This window comes from Aedes aegypti, unplaced genomic scaffold (genome assembly GCF_002204515.2).
Source record: "Aedes aegypti strain LVP_AGWG unplaced genomic scaffold, AaegL5.0 Primary Assembly AGWG_AaegL5_hic_scaff_517_PBJ_arrow, whole genome shotgun sequence".
NCBI classification, from domain to species: Eukaryota; Metazoa; Arthropoda; class Insecta; order Diptera; family Culicidae; genus Aedes; species Aedes aegypti.
In genome coordinates this window covers 12,061-25,118 of record NW_018736191.1, presented here as the reverse complement: position 1 = coordinate 25,118, position 13,058 = coordinate 12,061, and the positions used below count along the sequence as shown (strand labels likewise).

The following is a 13,058-nucleotide window of genomic DNA, read 5'->3' as shown; positions in this document are numbered from 1 at the left end:
GCGTAACTGTAACAAATAGGCGCATTGCATTATGCAACCACAGTTCATTTGCAACATGCACTCACTCTTCGGTGAGGAGAAAGGACCGTGGCGTTGAATGGTTCATTGAACTACTTTCCGCAAGCCGGCTAGTCCGTACAAACTATGCTTGCCGTATTTCATTACATGACAGGTTGGCCTATTTCGAACGATTCACGTAACCTTGCACATATTTTTTTTCTTCTTCGTACAGGCACAAATCCACGTAATGGTTGTTTTGGCCACCGCCCTGACACCGGCAATCGCCGGCTACCGGTATTCCAGCTTTCACAATTCGCCCTATGACGATGAGGACAGCATCGAGGACAATATTTCGTTGGCTAGCGAAAGTGACGAGATCAATCAGAACGCGATCGTTACCCACTCGCAGAAGCATGCAACCTACTCGGTGCCAATCTATCAGAAGATTGGAGTCCGGTGCCACATCCGATTCCAGTGGCTGTTCCACAGTACGTCAAAATCAACGTCCCGCAGCCTTACCCGGTGCAGGTCAACGTAGAGCAGCCGATCAAGGTACCGGTCTACAAGATAGTTCCGAAAATCATCGAAAGACCAGTGCCCTACACGGTGGAAAAATCGTACCCGGTTGAGGTGGAGAAACCTTTCCCGGTGGAAGTGCTGAAGAAGATTGAAGTTCCCGTACCAAAGCCATACCCGGTGCCAGTCCCGATCTACAGACACGTTACCCACAAGGAGAACCCACGCCGGACTTGGCGTTGGTGAACTTCTATGCCATGTTGTTAGCTAGTGTTACTGTTGACTTATTTATTACGCTTCAACTAACTTGTTATCAATAAATGTTATATGTTTTGGATGGGATTCTATTTTGATCAGAAAGAAATTGTTAGAAAATACTCACTTCTATCAAAGTACGGCAGCCAGGTGTACTTTTCGCCTTTGACGGTGTCGTTATCGTGCTCTGAGCATTGTTGTGCCCGGAACGATGGGACTTCTTTCGGACATGGATCGGTATTACAGGTTTTGTACCGGGCACGCTCGCCTATGCAAAACAATCCACCGTTTGCAGGCGAAGGATGATCGCATTCGCGTGTTTGTTTGGCAACTCCACCTCCGCACTCTCGAGAGCACTCGCTCCAAGTATTCCACTCACCCCAGCCTCCATCTACCGGTGGCGGTGGATCCTCAACGTCTACACACTGTTGGTTTTGGCACCACTTCCGTTTGCCGCAGTGAGTCCCAGGGGCAGCAGGTCGCATCATGGTCATGCAGACGTCGTCCACCAAGCACCACAGCTGTACGCAGATTTCGTCCAGTTTGGAGCAAACGGTCATCTCCTCGTCCGTCGAGTTGAACTGCAGGCGACACTGGAAATCGGCATTGTACATGGCACCGGGCGGGAGGTCCGGGTAGCTGTACGTTTCCTGCTGACTGGGGGCGTCTTCAAGGCATTTACCGAGACCGAGACTGTGGAAGAAGCAAACATTGATAGGTTTTAATAATATAAATTTAATGTGAACTAGCAACATGAAACGTAAATTGATCTCGATTCAAGTGAACGATCAGAAAAAGGCATTTCAGTGCTGGATTTGGGCTTCGGGGGCCCGGCTCAGTACTTTTAAAGGGGGCCCTTTAATAAAAAAATAGGCATGCTTTGGGATTCCACAAACAAACGTATTGAATGGGATGATCGGTCTAAATATATTAGGGTCCTAAATTTAAAGGGGTTCAAGTGACATTTTGGTCGGTTGTTAGCTATAAACATTGAAAATTCAACTGTTTTTAAGGGTTCCAATAGTAATTTCAAGTTTTTTTTTGTGCAAAAGGAAAACATAATTTTTCGTAAAAGATAGGCTTATTTTTTGGGTTCCATATAATTTGTATAAAGTGAAAAAATACTGAAAAACTTCGAAGCCGTTTTTCTCCAAAGCTTTCAACTCCCTTATATAGAAAATTGCATCTTTTCACTCTTCTGCTTGATCTCAATCAATCTAAAAAAAAACAAGGACAGAAATTGATATGATGACAATCACATTTTCTTAAATTGTATATGGAATGATACTATTTTCATTGAAATTTTTATTACGGGAGTAAAAGTTGTACCAAGAATTCGACAAATATATGAATCTTTTGATAATAAAAATTCATAAAATTTTCTTTTACTATCAATTGATTCCATCAAACACAGTATTCAAAGTTAACTATAAGCAAACTGAAATAAAAGAAAAATTCCATCAAGTACGGCATACGCGCCACAAAAGAATTTTCAAGACACTTCTAGCTTTTGGTAGCATTGCAAATCAGTTTAAATTTAAGAGTCCTGATAGGAAACCAATGAATTGAGCAGTAATTTACAAGTTTAATCGTGTTTTTTAAGATACTGCAAAAACTAGAGGTGCCTTATAATTTCCATTTTTTAACTAACTCGAGAAGAATTTTGAAAAGTTATACTCAATATCCATAACTTTTTGTAATATATCGAAGGTTAAAGATTGTCCAAACCATACAATGAGATTCAGGTATTGGAAAAAAAACTATTCAAATATTTGAATGTTGTCATGAACGTTAAAATTATATGTTTAAATAGAAAATATTGAAAAGTACTTCAAAATATTTTTTGTTATTATTTTTGGTTCTTCGGGGGACCCGGAGCATTTGCCCCCTTGGCATCCCTAAATCCGGGTCTGTTTGGGCTTATTCTACGAGTGTGGCGTGAGGTGAGAATTGTCAGTCTTGTATAGCGAGGTGACAATTCTCGACTCGAGTGAAGTTACTATCCGTTTGATTTACGCGCACCTCGCTATACGAGAGCGACAATTCGTAGAATAAACCCAATCTACATTCTTAAGACCTGAAGGACAGTTCTCCCATTGAACGGAGTTTATCATCGTTGCATGTTTTGAGATCGTTCATAAACCTTTTTTTTACTTTAAATTGATCTTATTTTAATGAATATAAATCGATTTCATTAGCAATTATAGTCTCACAAAGACACTTTATTACACCGTAATCCAGGGTAACATTGATCAGCGGGGTAACATTGATCGGTCTGAACTTTCTCGTAAAAAGTTCAAATCATCATTTATTGAAGGAAAATTTACGCATTAATGTTGCCTCTCTTTCTTACATTTAAGGTGAAGCCAAAGTTCAAATTTTCAAGAGCACGGATCTGGAGAACCAAACACACCGATTGAGCTGAAAATCTAATCGATTGGTCACCACCAGCTAGTGACCAATCGATTAAGTTTTCAGCTTAAACGGATTTTTGGTTCTCCAAATCCATGCTCTTGAAAATTTGAACTTTGGCTTCGATTCATCTTCACCTTAAGAGCTGATAAAAATTTAGGTTTATGCGATGATTGCGTTTAGTTCATGCGTAAATTTGTCAAGTTTTTAATCAATGATTTTTAAAATTATGGATGACACTACCGAGAATTCATGCCTCACATGGGATCTGCAAATATTTACACTTAGGTTTTTTATACGGGGGATACGTGCAGAAAAAAAAATCCGCGCAAAAAAAACCGTTCTAAAACCAGGATTTGTGTAAACATAAACCGTGTTCATTCTGAAATCCCTGGCCCTGGCCAAATTAGGTGTATGGGAGTTAAAATTTTAAGGAAAGTCAATTGATTTTCTTATGTTTCGAATCAATTTGAACGAGTAAATGAATGTAGCTGTATCATATGAATGTAATCTACTGAATACAAAAGGTTTCATGCTGATTGGCTATGTAAAACGGTGTATAATCCACTATGGCTACAACTGGCGTATGGCCAAAACCGGTGATTCTACCCTAAACTGTTTTCTCCGTGTAGTATCAGAAAGAAATACAATAAAGAGACTTGGATGTGTGCAATACAGCATGTTCGTAGTAAGTGAATATAAAAATTATGTTTCGAATACCAGAATGTATGATCTTCAAACTATTGAGATTGTTATGTCGACAAATGGAGCGTGTGCTTAGGTCAGTAAAGTAAGTAAAGTTGCGCCTTTAAAAGGGCGTAACTCAAAATTTCGACTAACTTTTTTTTTAATCTGTCAAAATGTGTAAAATAAATATATGAACCATGCTTTGATGGCTATTTTTATTCGATGAAGCGGCGTGTGGTCCTGTTCATACCCGAAGGCATAACTTGTTATCGACATCAAATGTCTATTCTCATGCATTTACACTGTGTGACCAGCCCACTTGAGTATGCCGTATACTACAGTATCTTATTTTTTCTACGCCCGCTCTACTCGGTCTAGTCCCCGACGGAGGATCTAGCCTACTCCGATCGCGACTTGGAGCTCTCAGGTCTTCACGACATCTTCTTTGCAGCAACGACATAATCGCCATTATTCCCACTTCGTCGCATTCCAAGTGCATTTATGCTGGTACATGTTCTGCACGATGTTTTCCGGATTTGGGACGCTTGCGGTTTCTGGCATCATCTCGCTTTGCATGTCCCTGAATCGAGGGCAGTCGAGTATAACATGCTCCAGGGTCTCCTCGATATTTAGGCACGCCGGACAATGTGGAGACTCTGTGTGTCCGAATACATGCTGATATTTCCGGAAGCATCCATGGCCTGACAATAACTGGGTCAGGAAAAAGTTAACTTCTTCATGTTTCCTCGTAGTCTACACCGACACGTGAGGAATTACAGTGATACCTCCATGAGTCGATGTTCGATATCGACTCATGGAACCATACTAAAAACATACTTTCATGGTTACTATGATGGTCCCTAGAAGCAGCTTTCCAAAGAATTGCTGTTCCATGACTCGATATTTCCATGGTTTCACTATTTCGTCTGTGTATATGTTTATGCATTTACACTATGTGACTAGCCCACTTGAGTCTGCAGTCTGCCATAGTATACTATTATAATATATTATGGTGGTATACAATTAAAGTATGCTATGGCAGTATAATATAATAGTATACTATGACAGTATGCTTTAATAGTATACTATTATTACTATTACTGTATAGAGTTCTGTTTGATCTATCGACCTTGACGCTTGCTCCTACGGGGGCGAGCGACGGAGGCAGGATCAAACATGTCGCGCGTCGGTCTAGTAAGTGAAAAAGTGGCGTGATCGGTTAGTTCGGTTAGAGTAAGCGAAAAGTGTCGCGATCGGTTAGTTTTGTTTGATCTTTCGACCTTGACGCTTGCTCCTACGCGGGTTAGCGACGAAGGCAGGATCAAACATGTCGCGCATCGGTTTAGTAAGTGAAAAAGTGGCGTGATCAGTTAGAGTAAATGAAAAGAGGCACGATCGGTTAGTTCTGACCTTGACGCTTGCTCCTACGGAGGCCAGCTACGAGGGCAGGATCAAACATGTCGCGCGTCGGTCTAGTAAGCGAAAAAGTGGCGTGATCGGTTAGTTCTTTTTGATCCTTTGACCTTGACGCTTGCTGCTGGGCAGTGCGTCAAGAAAGCCAAGTTTTTTTTTTCCTTTTCGGGTCGCGCGCCTTTTTTTTCTGAGTGCTTTTATATAGCCGAGCAAACGAGTGAGGCCAAGAGTGGATTGTGGCTGCACAGTGAAGGATAAAGGATCAATTGGTGAGCTCGTTCATGCTACTATTCTAATCTAAAAATATGTATGACTGCACATTTAATCGTTACAATTGTGGGACGTAAATATGAATTTTCAACAAACTATGAATTGTTCGTCATTGTGAGTGTCGACACAAACTCTGATCATGAATTATTTATGTTTCACATTTTTTTTATTTTGAGAACACTCCTTTTTACCTTAATTTTTGTAATTAAAAAAAACTTTGAATGGTTCGACACTACAAGTGGAGACTTGCGAAAAGTTCACTTTATTCAACAAACTTTGGATGGTTCGCCACTGTAAGTGTCGCATAAGAATTAAGAGTGTTTATGATGTTCCAACCAATCAAGTTTTTTGTTTCTTTTCAAATAAGTAAAATATAATAACACATGCTTCGTCCTGACAGCTGTAGGAATGTTACATTTAGGTATTTGTTCAACAAACTTTGAATAGTTCGTCACCTCAAGTGTCTGAATAATTTTCCACTACATAGATATTGTTCATATCAAATGAAAATATATATTCACATATAAGCATGTTATATCTCACAAATAATTATTTATCATGGTCTAATAGCCATCAAAGTGAATCTGTGACCCACGATCCTCCCATTAACAAATATCCCTCCCAGTAACCTTTGTGGAGATGCAGAGGCAAACACGGTCTCCAAATAGCAAAGGTTACACACTAACATTCCTTCCCCCAATCCCACCTGACTGCAAGGACTTGTCCGGCGCCGTTATTGACCATGTATAAATAGAGGCACTGAATTATGCACACTGAAGAAGATTATGGCCAATCCCAGCCGAACTTCTAGTTGATTCATTGTGCATTTTCACTGACTTCGGTCAATCACGGAATAGCAACCATTGATGTGTAGTCCAGTCTAAAGCTAAGCTAAGCTAAGTATAGTATACTATTACTGTATACAATTATAGTATACTATTACAATATACTATGGCATTATACTGTTATAGTATACTATTATAGTATACTAATATAGTATACTAATATGGTATACTATATTAGTATACTATGGTAGTATACTATTATAGTATACTAAGGTAGTATACTATTTTAGTATATATTTATAGTATAATATTACAGTATACTATGGTAGTATACTACTATAGTATACTATTATACTATAGTATACTATGGCAGTACACTGTGGCAGTACACTATGGTAATATACTTTGACAGTATATTGTAGTAGTAGTAATATCTTGTGCCGTTTTTGGAAACATTTTTGAATATCTTTGAAATCTTATATGTTTTGTTTTAGTCATTAGAACAGCCAGTGGTTATTCTAGACTTCTGCATAAATAACAGCGGTTAATTCTAGACTTCTGCATAAAATGTAACACTGCGAAGGTCAAACCCCTCATCAGCTAGAGTATAGTGAAAAGTCTTTTGGGAAAAAGTGTTCAGCGTTTCTTCCAGTAATAAATCCGGAATTTTGACAGTATAGTTACTGCATAAATGTTTTTGAATGATTTGTTTGAATAGTTACTGCCATAAAAAATTTCCATCTCCAAGGATTTTAGGGATTGCACCCGAGGAGGAGGAATTGGAGAATTCCTTAAGGGATTGCTTCAGAGGTACTTTTTCGGCAATAAATTTAGTTTTTTTCAGGAATATCTTCGAATAGGATATTTCTTCAAACAATCTTCTTTTGTTATTGGCATTACGTCTCCACTGGGACGAAGCTTGTTTTCAGTTTTCAGAGTTCAATGAACACTTCCACAGTTATTAATTAAGAGCTTTTATTTTTCGAAAAGTTGTCATTTTGCATTTTTTTTGTGTGGCGGGTATCTGGATTACTTGAGCATAAAATATCATGCTCAGGAAATCCATGTAAATTTCCTTTGCGAAATAAAACGGGAATCTAATCCAGACTCCTTCAGCATGGCTTTGATATGTACTCGCAGACGTTATCACTAAGCAAGGAAAGGTATTATACATTGTTATGACATGATTCCCGATAATTCGGCTAAGGTGAATCCTCCTCGAATTCCTGTCCTGAGGATCAAGCGATACTTCGTCCAGAGAGGCATATCTGAAAGAGAATACTTAGGGTTTGCCTCTTGGTTTCTTTTAGAATTCATACCAGCTACTAATTGAGTGTTCTATTTATTTGTCGGCATATCGCAAAAATCCCTCCACTGATTCACTCAATAATATCATAAGGATAGCTTTAGAAACCTTTCGCAATTCTCTTTGAAAGTTTTATCTTCAGAAGATCTTGTATAAACCTCTTTGAACCTAAAAAAACAAATCATCAGGAATTTATTCAGTGGTTTTACATGAATTGTCATAAGCACTCTACAAACATTTCTCTGTATGTTGCTTTAGAGTTTTACTGCTGGAACTATTTCAGATTTTTGGTAGTAATTTTTAAAGGCAGCTATATTTCGAGAAATTTCCTTCTGCGGATCCATTAAGAAACACTAAACTTATTCATCAAAGTTTTGTTGAATTGGTCAAGCTGAAGTCTTCAGCATAGTACATAGTTTCGTTTGACAACAGTGAAAGAAGCCAGTTCAATGCAAGGTTTTTCTACCCAGCGTAAGCTTTCGAAGTCTGAGTAGTGGATTAAATAACTTAAATGAAGGTTAACTCGATAAAACCCAAACTTGACTTGTCTTGATGAATGTCCGTGGAATAGACATTGCTGTTCCAAATGTGACAAAACAATCCAATTGTGGGTAAAAACTAAATGCGGTTTACTGAAATTTGCGTTTTACGAACTTATTTTATGGGTAGTCTGATTCTCTGTGTACATTTGGTTTGACAGATCGCAGAATACTGTTCACTACATTCTATATTTGATCTATTACCTCATGTGACTTGCAATTTTGGACAACTGCAAGAGACATGAAAGTCTATAGTTCGTCTTTGCTCAAACTGCGCAGGCCACGTCCATAATATAATTTAAGGATTATCAAACGATACTTACTCCAAGAAATGCGTGATATCCCGTCGACTGCAGTTAGACCAGGAAACCTGCATGGTATCAGCCTCGAAGCTGGGAGTCATGATGTGCAATATTGGCCCTATTCGGTGATCGCAGCCCGTTTTCGCCGTATCGTGGTACATCCCAAAGCTGAAACAAATAAAGAGAACGATAAGTAAGCGCTCGTTTGAAGTGAGAGTGAGCAAATTTTATGGCGACCACCTTTTTAATGCCTACTTCCAGGCGAACCATTTTACCGCTCGTTTAGTTCGTTCGAAAAAGTTCAATTTTACTGCACTACTGTAGTGCAGTGGTAGAGGCAGTATCTACGTATAAGAAGTAACAGAGAAGTACACCATGCGTCCACATCATATGGAAACGTACTCGAAGAATAATGAGACAACTATATTAGACGAAGGCATACAAGCAAGATAAGTCATGTTTATTATAATTACCGCCAATTTGTCATTGAAACTCTCTTAGGTAGTGCAGTGCTAATTCATACATCTTGGGAAACGACCGGTGCGAACTGCGCAGTGCTCTATAGTGGACACAGTGGAAACCTTAGAACCGAGCGCGTGGAAGAGATTTATGACGGCTTACCTAGCATAAATCAAACCTGTATGTCATCGTACTAGAGAATCGCCTGATCGCATACTTATATAGCAAATTGCAAACCGAACGAGAGTGGACATTCGAGACCCGAACTCCCGATAGAGAGCCCAGTTCAAAGTGTTGGGGCTAAACTGGCGCCCGGTAGATATTTATGACAAAGAAGGCGTTCAATAAATCATTGCATGCGTTCTTGTCGGGGTGCCGGTGTTCTTGATCGGTGCCAATTGCAATTGAGCTCGGTGCTCGTGTCGAAGCGTCGAGGTTTACCTGAGAGTTGTGAGTTTTAGGAGTTGGTTTGTTTTCATTAGGGCCAATTAACCTTTCCACACAGTCAGCGGCTCGTAGGTGTGGACAGATTGAAATGATTGGTTGTAATGAAGAGTGATTGGGATTTGATTTAGAGAGATATATTGTATTTATTTTACAGACGGAAGCCTTGGATCGAATTCGACTAATGATTTCCTCTCAAGAGCAGTATTGTTGTTCAAAATTATACAAATTCTGAACAGAATTATGTATTTCGTACAGGACTTAGAATCATGGACCAATGTATCTTTTTTTTTAATATGTGAGCAGATAAACACTCCATATAGTTTAAATACCGCCGGGGACTTCATGCCTTTTTTCAATATTGCACTAGAAAGTGTTCACAGACCCGAGTGTGAAAGCCGAGAAACGATTTCAACAATCCAGATTTTTTTATGATTGTACGACATTTCCCAGAAACCCATTCTCCAGAACGCCATTCCCCAGAATAGGACGTTCCCCGGAGAAAAAAAATAGTGATTTTTGGACCGTTAAAACATGAATGACTTTCTTCTTACAAACTTAAAGCTCGTTTGACCCGTCTTCAGATTTTTTTTTGACTTAATGTGTGTGAATTTTAACTCATTCGGCTAGTTCTTTACTCGTTCAAGAGGGCCAGATGGGCTCCTCACAGGTCCTCTTTAGATTTGATGAATGCTGCTCAAATTTCCACAGTACTAGTTTGCTGTAAAAGGAAATTATCAGAGACAAGGGAAATTTTCTTGTGCAATTATGTTTCATTATTCTTCATAATTATGAAGACAATAAACCTAGGAGGAACAGCCAATGTTCAAAAGAAGGGAGAATGTGCTATGAAAGCAGAAAAAATCTTTGTGAATATAAAAATCACGTATTCTGTTCAACAGATTGAGACCGCTTGAAGAGTCCTTCGTCGGCGAATACCAAGCTGGTTTTCGTGAAGGCCGATCGACGTCGGATCAAATGTTTACCCTGCGACAGATCCTCGATAAGTTCCGGGAGTACAACTTGCAGACTCATCATCTGTTCATTGATTCCAAGGCGGCGTACGATTCAGTTAAAAGAAACGAGTTGGGGGAAATAATGATGGAACATGGTTTTCCGACGAAGCTGACTAGACTGATTCGTGCAACGTTGGAAGGATCGAAATCAAGTACCGTGAGGGACCGAAATCCGTACAGCACTGAAATCCGTACACTTGACCTAATTATCATTATTTTGCTATTTAAATAGCTAAATATGCAGTATTAAATGGACACATCTAATCACAATAAGTTATAAGTTGCTGGTAATGCCAACTGTATATGAGTAGGCCATGATTTTAAAATTATAAAAATCAAAACGTGATCGCTTGCCATTGTGCTGTGTGGTTTGTTTGCCTTCTTAGCGATTTGCTAACAGGAGAGGATATAGTTTTCAACAGGTTAATAGTGAAATTCCTAATTTTCCGAGGCCGCTGCTTATCACGATGTCTTCGAATAGTAAGTATTTGTTATTCCAATGCAGTATATGCCGTTTTTGACCAGTGCAATAACTATTTTTGAGGTTTATTGTACTGTACGGATTTTGATTCATATTTTCAATTTGAATCTAAATCCGTACACAGGAAAAGTTTAACATATTTCATCATGTTCTAGCCAAAACACACGATATAATGAAGCCCAAGTATACCGCTGGAGATTTGGGAAAAGCCGTTGAAGCAGTGCGCAATGGCCAATCATTCCGGAAAGCTGCGGATGCTTTTGGTATACCGAAGACCACTGTCAGAGATGCTGTTATAAATCGGTACGCCCAAAAAAAAGGAGCTCCCACAGTTTTCACAACCGATGAGGAAGCCGGAATAGTGAACTGGATCCTTTCAACGGCCGCAGCAGGATTGCCGGTGGGTGAAAAGCAGGTATGTTCTCTATCGATTTTGGTGACGTCTGTTCATTTATGCATTAATGTACAGGTAATTTCGTACGTCGGGAGCCTCGCAAAAGCTCAAAAAAAGGAATCTATCTTTAAAGATGGAAATCCAACTCGTGGCTGGCTCAGACGCTTTTTAAAACGCCACCCAGAATTGGCAAAGAGAACCGCGAATAATCTTGCTAAGAAGAGAGTCATAACGGAGGCAAGCATCAGGGACTGGTTTGACAATATTCACAACTACCTGATTAAAAACGGATATGACGACATTTTGTCTGACCCTGCGAGAATTTTCAACATGGATGAGACTGCTTTCTTTTTGGTACCTCGAAAGCAAAGAGTCATCGCTGCAAAAGAGTCAAAAAACGTTCAAGCCTTGTCAGCGAACAGCGATAAGGAGAACTATACGGTTCTCATTTCAGCTTCTGCAGCTGGTGCTCTTGCTCCGCCATTAATACTTTTTCCTTACAAAAGTAGAATTCCTGCTAGTGTAGCGAGCAGTGTTCCGAAAGGATGGGCTGTAGGCCGCTCGGATTCTGGATGGATGAATTCTGACACTTTTTTTGAGTATCCAAAGTTTTCTACCCCTGGGCCGTTAAGACAAAAGTACAATTTCCTATCATTCTTTTCGTCGATGGTCATTCATCTCATGCCACATATGAAACAGTGGAGTTTTGTAAATCAAAACATATAGTGTTGGTTTCTCTGTTTCCAAACTCAACACATGTGATGCAACCACTAGATGTAAGCATTCTGTCGCTCCTTTAAAAGCAGCATGGCAGAAGGAGCTTCAAAGTGGCGTTTTTGAAAATGATGGTGCAATGATATCCCGCAGCGATTTTGCACCTCTGTTGGAAACAACGATAGACAGTATGGAAAACAAGGAATCTTCGCTCATCAATGGATTTCGTAAATGTGGCCTACATCCATTCGAACGCCAATGCCATTGATTATAAATCATTTCCAAGTCCTGAGGAAGTTCGATAGGAAATTCTGCAGAACCTGCTCCAATACTACCCGAGGAAAATGAAGAACTCCAGGACAAGGCTGTTTCACTTCCAGAATCAGAGGATCCCTCAAAAATGGTTACGCATTCTGACGAAAAAATTGTTGTTGCCCAATTTCAAGAGCATCGTAATAAACTGCTTTTGGTCAGGACCTGCTGAAGACACTAATTTGTTTTATCTTTGGCGTAATACAATGGATGAAATCGAAGGACCGCCGGAATTTATGTTATTGATTCTCCATTTGTAACAATTTGTGACGCAGGAAATCAGTTCAACAGCGATTCTGTTGTTATACCTGAAGATGCAACGAATTCCCATGACAGTAAGTAGAAAGTTTTACAGAATAATACGGTTTGTAACATTTAACTGTTTTTGTTATTCACAGGCTTAGCGTGTGAGATTGGCCTTCAAAAAACGATCAAATTCGCATACACGGTGCGCTACACCAGAGGCATCCAATGCAAATGAAATTGTGGAAGAAGGTAACAATCATGTATTTTTATTTTTAATGTGTATACTGTATAATTTGAACTAATTATATATGTAGCACTGACTGTAAAGACAGTTCGAGGTCACAAAATCTGTAATGAAAAATTTGAGCAACATTTCGGAAGACGCCATCAAACGAACGAAACGAGCCTATCCATCCGTAGCAACAAGTGAAGAGTGGGGAGAAATTTTTCAGAAAGGCAGAGCAAGACAAAATTGAGAAAGAAGAAGCAAAAGGCGAAGAATTGAAG

At 39.4% G+C, this 13,058-nt stretch overlaps 2 protein-coding genes across 2 annotated transcripts; one reads left to right on the top strand and one right to left on the bottom strand.

Annotated features, from left to right (window-relative positions):
* The first annotated feature begins 29 nt into the window (after positions 1-29).
* On the top strand, positions 30-1,319 carry LOC110681175 (proline-rich protein 4-like). The gene is given in 2 exon segments (XM_021856949.1): positions 30-449; positions 452-1,319. Coding segments are annotated over 2 exon segments (513 nt in total). The 5' UTR covers positions 30-247; the 3' UTR covers positions 763-1,319.
* LOC110681174 (A disintegrin and metalloproteinase with thrombospondin motifs 6-like) lies at positions 855-8,677 on the bottom strand. The gene is made up of 2 exons (XM_021856948.1): positions 8,507-8,677; positions 855-1,464 (listed from the first exon to the last, which is right to left on the bottom strand). The coding sequence occupies exons 1-2, from the start codon at positions 8,644-8,646 to the stop codon at positions 870-872; spliced, it is 735 nt and encodes a 244-aa protein (XP_021712640.1). The 5' UTR covers positions 8,647-8,677; the 3' UTR covers positions 855-869.
* Between the last annotated feature and the right edge of the window lie 4,381 nt (positions 8,678-13,058).

Excerpts from the sequence above, each read along its gene's own strand:
- LOC110681174 (XM_021856948.1), bottom strand. The coding sequence starts at position 8,646 with ATGTACCACGATACGGCGAAAACGGGCTGCGATCACCGAATAGGGCCA. Across the intron at positions 1,465-8,506 it reads GATATCACGCATTTCTTGGA|TCTCGGTCTCGGTAAATGCC; the intron begins GTAAGTATCGTT and ends CTTCTTCCACAG.